The sequence below is a fragment of the Amphibalanus amphitrite genome, unplaced genomic scaffold, assembly GCF_019059575.1.
Source record: "Amphibalanus amphitrite isolate SeventyFive unplaced genomic scaffold, NRLGWU_Aamphi_draft 000761F_arrow, whole genome shotgun sequence".
Lineage (NCBI taxonomy): Eukaryota > Metazoa > Arthropoda > Thecostraca > Balanomorpha > Balanidae > Amphibalanus > Amphibalanus amphitrite.
Genome location: NW_024882255.1, coordinates 103493 through 113721, shown reverse-complemented (window position 1 = coordinate 113721; position 10229 = coordinate 103493). Strand labels below are relative to the sequence as shown.

Here is a 10229-nt window from a genome sequence, read left to right as displayed (position 1 = left end):
ATGAAAATAACCAGCAATACGTATACATTCCATGGAGACATAGACCCTAAGTGACGTGAGACCAAATATCAGTTCGACTGTTATGTCAAAACCCTCGCCCTGGCAGGGTATTTTTCATACCCCTCCCCCGGCGTTTCGAAACTAAGCGTCGTAGCTCGCTTCGCAACAAATTGAGCAGTCGATTGCTCTCAACGAGTACCTATATACTCACGATTGGTGGTATATTTTTTTACCCTAAATTCAATATTTGACCGAGTTATGGCAGGTCAAAGGTCAAATTTCGGGGAAAGCTGCAATTATCCAAATTACTTAGCCAATATCAGCGAATCTATGAAAGATAGCGACGTGAAACCTTCATGACCGTGTTTCTCAACGAATTAGCTACAAAATGATGTAGGTATAATTGATTGCATTTCCGTCAAAATAGCGTTTCTAGAGATAGTTTTTCACGTATCACTTTTGAAGTAATAAAGCTAGGCAAAAACTGCATAATAGCAATTAGCAGCATCGTACTCCTCTCGTAATATCGCCTCGTCGCATATATGTGTTGACTTCGAAAGGTCAAGGTCAAAGGTTGACCTCGGATCACGTAACCTTAAGCCTTACACTGGTGGGGGCTATGTTTTGCCCACCCCCGTTTCTCCGAAACTATTGGACGGATTCGCAAAACTCAAACGGCGTTTGATAGCCCTGTTGCCTTGACAGAATTAATTTCATTGACCTCAGGATCACTGATGACGTCACAGGTCAAGTCAAAGTTAAAATGTTTCGCCGTTCACGGGCCTTCTAAAAAATGCGTTATAACATTAATTAAAATTTAAAAGGCATTTTATCGAAAACCATCGATAAAGCTTCGGTTGCCTAGTACAGATGTTGCTAAAAGACGTCACTGATACCAGGTCAAGTCACAGAGGTCAGGTCACCAAGGGTCAACACTATGAACCCAACTTAACTAGGGCCGTGTGATACATGTTTTATGAGCAATTTTTCATTTCCAACTCAATGGTTTTGGTTAGACGACCATGAGGGACGGTTTAGGTTACTTTCTGGTGGAGGTTAGGTCAAGGTCTGGTAAAAAAGGTCAAATTTCGAAGTTGATACTTTTTCATAAAAAGGGTACCTATTTCGATGTACCCCATCACGGGGAATCCAATCGGTCGCAAAACGTCCTCAATTTTGCGACCGATACCCCCGAACCCGATTACGACACGCTGACGGAGTTTTGTGATACAATTCGAAAGCTTCGACCCGAGCGATTTCTTGGGGGATTTAAGTACGATGAACTTATAAGATTCCGAGACATACAAGTTGTAACTACCAATGGCCTTATTACATCGTGCACTGCAACTTTCAAAGGACTCTGGCATCTACTGTAGCTCTGAAGCGGTGACAAAATTGCAAAAAAAAAGAGTTTTATAAAGCATATTCTTCTGTGCCTTCTGATGCGATAGTCCGGCACTATACACGTATATTTTGATTAGGTCAATTTTGATGGTAACCTTATCAAAAGAGGAGTTCAAAAGTTATCGATTTCTTTCCCATGCGCTTTTCTAGCTATTATAGTTCCTGAGATAACGGCATGTTTTCTGAAAATATAATGACATTTGGCAAATTTTGACCTTTGATGACCTCTGGTGACCCCAATATTGCTTTAAGATAAAAAATGGTCGAAATATTTTCAAACGTGCGCATTGAGAGCTATCGACTGCCTTTTACCGCGTCTTTCCGCACAATGTGCTATTAAATACCAAATTGCCCAAGTGGGTGGTGTTACCCAAATGTCTGCATTTTTCAATATGGCAGCACGACAAAAATTCCGCTCGAGCAGGAGCACGTAATGCTTGGATGAGTCCTAATTATGGCAAAAATACTACTTCAGGACTAATGTCTGTCAAATAAGATAGGTTTTCTTTCGCTTATTATGCTAGAAAAATAGTATAAAACGTATTCACGAAACGTAAAATGAGGATTTTCTCGCAAACCACCTAAACCAATGCAGTGCACTGCACAGTGCACAGTGCACATACCTGCACTTGTGTTGACGTCACGCTGCCAAAAGACAGTCAGCTGTCACCCTAGACCTTTTCATATTTCTGATATCGGGTTGGGCGGTGTTCCCCAAAGAGCGGTGTTACCCCATCTTCCCCTACATGCTTACATATGTGTATTCACGCTTAGTTGGCTTTTAGTGCACTCACGTAGGCAACAGTTTCCCCACCGATCCAATCGCATGCCCGTGTGCGGCGTGCCGTATTTCCAGCGTCCTGCCTCTGCAGTTCGTGACAGTCTTGCCTCACTTCCGTCCAGCCCGACCGCCCGGGCCTCCAGCTCGTACCGCAGCTGCCTGGTTCTCACTCGTCCGTACCTTCCGCGGCCGTCCGCGCGGAAGTCACGGTCGGCGCAGCGAGCGGAGCCGTGGAGCTCTGCGGTCTGCAGGGTATGGGCACTGGGCACTGGCAGTGGGCACTGGGCATGGTTCCGTTACAGGCCGCAGCATCTCTGTGGAGTGTGGACGGTGGTGGCGCCAGTGATTATTTTATCACGGATCGGAAGTTGCCAGCGTTGGTGACCAGTTAGAAGGGTGCCTGGCACGCGCAAGTCCGTACCATTTATCAGGGGTAGAGAAGTAGGTATGCCGAGTGGGGTTGCACGGACGCAGGGGCGGATCCAGCCGATCTGTTTGGGGAGGGCAAAAGTTTCTGACCCATTCTGCCACCCCGACCCACCGCCGCACCGGTGACCAAGCGACTTTACAACGCTACACTACAGCTGCATGCGTTCAGTTCAGGCCAGGGAGTTCCATCTGTTACAGCATATCGACCTGAATCATCAGCAGCGAGCGGTCAGCACCTTCCTTCAGAATGGCCGTCACGGAAGGTCCTACTTTTCGTTCAGATAGGCATCGACGCCCTATTAGATTTTCTCATCTCAGCATGCTTTGGGAGGGGCAAAAAGATAGTCTTGCCCACACGATTTAGCTTTGGGGAGGGCAAATGCCCGTTTTGCCCTCTCCTGGATCCGCCACTGCACGGACGCAGCAAATCCGCCGCCGCCCTAGCGGTGACCTTGACCTCCGCAGTCTGGTGCGGCTCCAAAGCCAAGCTGGCGCAGCCGGCGTGGAATCGGGAAGACTCGTGCTACTCCAACTCGGCACAATTGTCCACCCCTGCCATTTATATCCAGTATGAAACAAGGTCTGAGATCTGATCGTGCGCACGGCAGCTTCTACATATCAAAACCGGCATGCGCCATGGGTAGTGGCGCAAAAACGGAAATTAAATAGGACTTAAGAAAGCAATTGAATGGGTCTTTTGCGCAAGTTATTTCGAGTTTTCACTGATGTTTGTCAATGCAGGGCTGACTTGCGACCGCTTGTTTATCGCGAAGAAGTGTATGTATTGCCTAACATTTTTGAATTACTGGTCAATGTCTAGAGCTTCTTTGTTTTGTGGGGTATGTTATCGAAAAATCTAATCTGCTTATTGCTCGATTTGTTTCTAATAAATTAAAAAGAGATCGATAATTTTCAAGGTGTGTTTGGTTACTTTCATGCATGAATTGGTCGTATTTTTAGAAAATATTCGGATGAAGACATACCATCACTAGGCAATGTACACTTCCTTTTGAGATCCCAAAATGTCGAAGAGAGGTAGGTGAACATGTTTTTCAATTTATTTCTGAATTGGTGAGGTTCTACTGTTTCTCGCTGTGCTTTTATTGTAGAATATGACATAATATTAATATTTTTCATCATGCTGTTTGTATAAATCAACGGTCTGATGCCCTCCCGTGGTGTTTTTATTCCTCCTTGCTCACGTGGCGCGTTCGTTGCGCATTATAGACTAAACTTAATTAGAGGGTTCCGTTTCTTTTCGATTGTTTTTTTTTGTTTTTCTTTTATATTTTGAGAATAAACATTTTTATAGATATCTGTAATTTTGTCAGAATGTCTGAATGAAGCTAGAGCTAGCATGGAATAGGAAGAAAAAAAATTGCGTCAACTCACCTTTATTATGCTGCTCAAAAGTCAATGTGCAAGAGGCCATGCTGACCCAATTGTACTTGATCAGCGTGCTGTCGGTTGTCCTCACATATGGAAGTTGTTGCTGGCGCTTCTTGGCCTCTCATTGGTTAACGAATAGACCACTTCAATTCGTCGACGAATGAGGAGCCAAGAAGTTGCAGCATGCTTGCAGCCTGCTGATAAATAAGCTGGGGGCGAACAGAGCTCATATCCTTATAGTTTGTTAGATTGGAGCTATCCATCTAATTTACTCATAATTAGCAGCAGTGCTGGTATTTTTCTCCATTGTTGTCGGATATGTGCTACACAAATGGCTGAAACATTTAAACAGACCAGAAACCAGATGGTTTGTTTCATGTGAAATAGGCCAACACAGTATTATGAAACCATTGCTTATCCATGTTGAAGGAGTTATTGACATTGCTCATCTTGATGTATCTCCAGCTTCCATTTGGAGATGAATAAACTCTACAACCTTATTAACCATGGCAGTACCGTTACCTATGATCTCATACTTATTCATTAACTGAATCTCAACAAATTTTAGAAGAAAGGCAGAAAACCACAGTCATTAGATTACTTTGGAGCTAGAAGCAAGAACTGCAATAGTGAGCACAGCCTGTAATAGTGCAATGTTCAGTCGTCAGTCACACACATTCCAATTAGTACTGGCTACCTGTTGGCTTGTTCCGTACCGACCAAGTTTAAGTGTGGCTGACCCAGCCACTGTTAAGATTAGAAATGGTGCCTGCACTTCAGTAACCTCCCAATTCTGACATGAAACTCAGTGCATTTTAAAACCAATTTTCAGCATAATTAGCTCATTTATTGGGGCATGACAGAACAATGACACCAAATTTGGTGCATTGTTTAGTGCCTTGATGGTCACACAAACATCTTAAATATGTGGTGTTTTGTATGAAGTATGAGAGTGCATCAGATGAAGACTGCTTTCAAATAAGATCTGTGGATAATTACATGTAAGCTCATCAAAAGTGTGACCAATGACAATGGCTGGCTGTTAATGCCAAGCATTTTCTCTTGATTTATGAAGACTATGCTTGCTTGTAATGGCAACATTCGCAAATTCATTCAATTTCTTATTTATTTTTGTGGGCGCAAAATGACCTTTGTAGTTGGCGCACCATAAAGCCCCAATTAACATTTTTTTTAATAAATTTAGTTCGAATGTTTGAATGGATGGATTGACAGAGCCAGAGCCCACGCTAAGCAGAGCTTATTGCGTAGACCTCGACCCCTACCGTCCGATCGGGCAATTCCGGGTAACGGGATAATTAAGATGCCAAAGTTTAACGTGCCCTTCAAAGCCGGACACGGCCTGTCCCACTCAACTGACATCAACTGGCTGCGGCTGCTCCCACCAACCGCAGACCATCCCTGTCAGGAGTCTCAAATATCGAGCGCCGGAGCGTCTCGAACCCGGGCTCTCACTACCGGGAGTCCAATGCTCTACCAACTGAGCTACGGGACAGGCTCAGTTGGTAGAGCTTATTAGATTATTTTTAAAGAGCTATTAGTTTATTTTTAAACTAATTCTGATGTGCGAGACAGAAACTAAACCAGTTAAACATTCATGTCACTGACAAACGTGTGTTGTTGGCAGGACGCGGAGGAGCGGCGGGAGCCAAGTTCCGGACCTCGCTGGCTCTGCCAGTGGGGGCCGTGATGAACTGCGCCGACAACACCGGTGAGTTTCACCGGCCCCTCCTGCGGCATTGGGTGGGGTCGGAGCTGGGAGGTGACCAGGACGAGGGGGCAGCACATTATTAGCAGCAGTGCAGGTGCCCTTCCTCACTGTTGTCGGATATGTGCAACATTAATGTTCCCAACTAATATCGGCAGACACGACCAATCTGTTGTAGCTTTTTGGGATCAACACTCAATTTATCAATGCAGTTATACTTTTTTATTCATGTTCACACATTTACCCTGGTTTGATTACCATTATCAGACATTTTTCTCTTGCATACCTATATGATATTTCCACATGTAGGTAATCAGTTCAGGGCATTGCTGTGAAGAGTGTGTGGTTTATGTGGGTTGTGTAGGTTGAGCTATGTGTTGTGTCATGAGTTGACAGTGTGCGGGTTCTCTGCCAGGCGCCAAGAACCTGTACGTGATCGCCGTGTACGCCATCGGCGGCCGCCTGAACCGACTGCCCTCTGCCGGCGTCGGGGACATGTTCGTGGCCTGCGTCAAAAAGGGAAAGCCAGAACTCCGCAAAAAGGGTGAGTGGGCGTCGGGCTAGCTTGCAACTGATGTTTGATGGGTGAATGACGATTTGTCGACTCATGGGCACTGACGTGTTGGGAACCTTAGCGTGGGGTGGGTGTGTTTTGGATACCCACCCAGAAGTTTTTCTCTTTAAAAATGGCTGCCCTCAACTCTAACATCTTAGCAAACCAGTAAAACGCCTTTTGGGACGACCAACAGAGCGAGCGAGAGGGTGGGCCTTGCACGTGCGAAATGGCGATGGGGTACCTCCAACTAAATTGTGCACTGCACCCTACTAACCGGTCTTTAGCGATGTGCCAAATTTGAGAACAATCAGCCCAGCCGTTCTCGAGATCTGGAAGCGGCACCCTACTAACTGGTCCCTAACCGTGTACCAAATTTGAGCGCCATCGGTCCAGCCGTTCTCGAGATCTGGGAACGACCCCTGCACGTGCGCACGTGCAGCAGCACCCCCACTGTGGCACATGGATATGCATTGCCTAGTGGGTGCCTACTGCCTACCTACATGCCAACTTTCAGCGCAATGGGCCCAGTAGTTACCGAGACATTGCAATTGTTACAAAACTGACACCTCTTCGTTTTGCACGTGGCACGTGCATAAGGGATCACCCACATGCATCGGGAATAGTCCAATACTTGGTAGAAGGAATGAAGCTACCCTACAACAAAAATTACCGCATGTAAATCGGTCAAGTGGTTGCTTAGATATAAGCCTCGTAAAAGCGTCCGCACGGCCGGCCGGCCGGCCGCTCATACTCAGAAATTTCCGTTAATCTATAACGAGACTCCGCTCGCTTCGCTCGCTCCGTAATGAGCTTCAGGGGGCTGTCAAATGTTCTTCAATGCTTTAGCTCTACCATTCTTACAAGTTATTCCTCCATTTGTTACCAAAATATCGATGCAGGGAAAATTTGGCATTTGTTGGTGTCTGATGATACTACCTACGTGAATTATATTGTCCGACCTTTCAACTTAGCTTACCTCCGGTCGCTACTGGGCTGAGAGACGAGTTAGGTGGGACTACTTAGACGCCCAATCCCTGGCACTGCGTGGAATCATTGACCTCGAGCTGGGCGAGGAACGACATGCATATTGACACATTACCTAATGTGTCAATGTTATATGCAACCTTAGGGCTTAGTCTGCACCAACAATATCGAACAGCACTTGTTTGAGCCGACTTTGGAACGTTTCCCATTGCCGGTATAGATATGTGCTAGATCAATGGCGTGTCATTCACTGGGATCCGGTGGCTCTGCTGCTTTCCACGACACGAGACGCCGACAGATGTGTAACCACCATGCATCAGCTGAGGACCATGGTGTTTGCTTTTTCAGATTTAGATTGACTGGTCATGAGTGTCTTGGCATAGGTTTTTACATATCCACCTACCTTGCCTGTTTGCAAATTAACCCTCGCATGTGTAGGGGGGGGGGGTCGGATGGACCCCCCCCCATGGTTTTTCGCGAATAACTCGCGTAAAAAGCGGCCGATCGCGACGAAACTTTCAGTACCCTCGCATTGATCAATTTTACACCTACTCTGAAAATTTCATGACCCTGACCCAAATGACCTTTGACCTGTGACCTCTTTTCCGAGACCATGTTTGGCCGGAATCGCGATTTCGCGTATGTCGGCTCGCACTAGCCGCGTGTTTGCAAGCTTTTCGTGGTTTCAAACGTTCAAACATGTGATTTGATGTTACTCCCGTGTGTGTCAAGGTCACCTGAAGGTCAGGTCAGGTCATTGACCTTTGGTGACCTCGGGTGACCTCGGGTCACTTTTTCGAGTTTTACATGTTTCTAGGCTAGTTTTTGGAGCTGAATTCGAATTTAGCAACCATTTGAACATTTACGAAGTAGTTTTGGTGACTTCGTAACATGTTACGAAGCTGTCAGAGGCGGTTGACACGTACTACGAATACCCGTCACGACGCCTACTGGTTGACCTGACCTGACCTGACCCGACCTGGTCTAAATGCTTCAAGACATCATCTGTGATCAAAACTAACACGATATTCGTGATCAGCACCCCGAAAAACCCCTTAGCGGCCACACTTTACGACTTTCTAACAGGTCTCGATTTTCCCGACTTTGGGTCATTGACCTGACCTGGAAGGTCAACCAATGACCTAGGACCTTAAAATTGGGTATCATCGGCTTCCTCTCGTCACGGGCAACACGCTCGTTTTTTCCGCGAAGCTCTAGCTCGATCAGGGGCCAAACGGCAAGGGGGGGGGGGTCCAACCGACCCCCCCCCCCCCTACACATTAGAAGCTGGCAAACGCCGCACACATGCGAGGGTTAAGCCCGAGTTGTACGCATTGTTTGCATTAGCCAGTTGCGACAATGTATGGCTCCATCACTGTCTTATATCACCGTCTCCCCCGGTCCGCAGTAATGCAGGCGGTGGTGGTCCGGCAGCGGAAGAGCATCCGCAGGAAGGACGGCACCATCATCTATTTCGAGGACAACGCGGGCGTCATCGTCAACAACAAGGGCGAGATGAAGGGTGAGTCACCGCGCGCGGCGCGAGAGGTGGCGGCTCCAGTCCACCCCTCACCGCTGACCGCTCCTCTGGGGCTGAGAATAGCCGTGTTGCCCGAGACTAACCACTGGTGGAGTTGGCGCACCGCTTATCTCAACATTCTTTCAGTATGAATGTTCAGTATCACATTCATTTTCAGCATCGGGTGGGGTCGGAGCCGGGAGGTTAGGTCCAGGACGAGGGGCAGCACATAATTAGCAGCAGTGCAGGTGCCCTTCCACACTGTTGTCGGATATGTGCAACATTAATGTCCCCAACTAATATCGGCAGACATGACTAGTCTGTTGTTGCTTGTTGGGATCAACATTCAACACATCAATGAACTTAGCTGTTAATGCATGCACGTTAATGCTTTTCAGTATTCTCATTAATGCTTTTCAGTTTTCTCTGTCTGGACCTTCTGCGTGACAGTATGTAGTCGTCCTGCGTGAAACGCTTTTTATGGGGCCCGACAGCCCCATTCTCCATGACAAATAAGGGATTGGGCATATATTATGAATTTATTTTTGTACATTTTCACTAGTCCCGTTACTATTGTCAATATCCTACATTGGGTTCCGCAGAGGATGTAAAGGGACGACTCGGGTGGTGGACTCGGTTGGACGACAGGTGGCGACTCGGGCACTCGTTGACGGTCTATTTGACGTTACGGGTATGTCGTGTTTTTTTTTGCGATGGGGGCGACCGTGCTGATTAGCGTCTCCCTGTATGCCGGCAGGATCGGCCGTGACAGGCCCCGTCTCCAAGGAGTGCGCCGACCTCTGGCCCAGGATCGCCAGCAACGCCAGCAGTGTCCAATAGCCTGTTCGACCATCACACGATACACAAATAAACAGAAAAAATACCATACCGTGAGTTTGCAGAGTCGGATATTAGGCATTAGCAAACAGAAAACAGACGAACAGCACTTGTTACATGCGTAACTGGGTCCTCTCATTTCGGAATTCAGAAATGCTGGAAGTTATGGGCGCCAGACGACAGCCGTTGTGATTCTCCTAGGCGCATCACCTCACAATTATCAGGCAACACCCAGCCAGGCGTTCCGTTTTCAGTCCTCGGCGCAGCTCAGCAGCGCGGCTGAGGCAACAGGGTATTCCGCTAACTTGTTGCCGACTTCCCAACTGCGTCTCTGAAAAGTTGATACAGATTAGGTTTCGGGCATAGAACGGCGCCCACCACCTCTACGTGAGCCAAACACGAAATGCGTCCTGGTGCTACCTACTATAATTCCAATGTTTTGTCAGATGCCGTCGCAGCCGGTCTCGACTCATTTTATCCTTTCCTTCTGTGTGGGATTTTGAACCAGCATTGTACCATGGCTAAAAGCGCATCGGTCCCTCTCTAAGCATCAATTAGCGCCTCACCAGGCTAATCCATGTTACGTTTGCACCAGCGGCACGTA

General features: G+C 47.1%; 1 protein-coding gene across 1 annotated transcript; it reads left to right on the top strand.

Moving 5' to 3' along the window:
* The first annotated feature begins 3512 nt into the window (after nucleotides 1-3512).
* On the top strand, nucleotides 3513-9674 carry LOC122365755 (60S ribosomal protein L23). Its single transcript, XM_043337244.1, has 5 exons — nucleotides 3513-3649; nucleotides 5649-5732; nucleotides 6145-6273; nucleotides 8678-8791; nucleotides 9546-9674. Exons 1-5 carry the CDS (start codon nucleotides 3637-3639, stop codon nucleotides 9626-9628), a joined length of 423 nt encoding a protein of 140 aa, XP_043193179.1. The 5' UTR covers nucleotides 3513-3636; the 3' UTR covers nucleotides 9629-9674.
* The last annotated feature ends 555 nt before the right edge of the window (nucleotides 9675-10229 follow it).

Excerpts from the sequence above, each read along its gene's own strand:
- LOC122365755 (XM_043337244.1), top strand. Across the intron at positions 6,274-8,677 it reads GCCAGAACTCCGCAAAAAGG|TAATGCAGGCGGTGGTGGTC; the intron begins GTGAGTGGGCGT and ends CCCGGTCCGCAG. Across the intron at positions 8,792-9,545 it reads CAACAAGGGCGAGATGAAGG|GATCGGCCGTGACAGGCCCC; the intron begins GTGAGTCACCGC and ends GTATGCCGGCAG.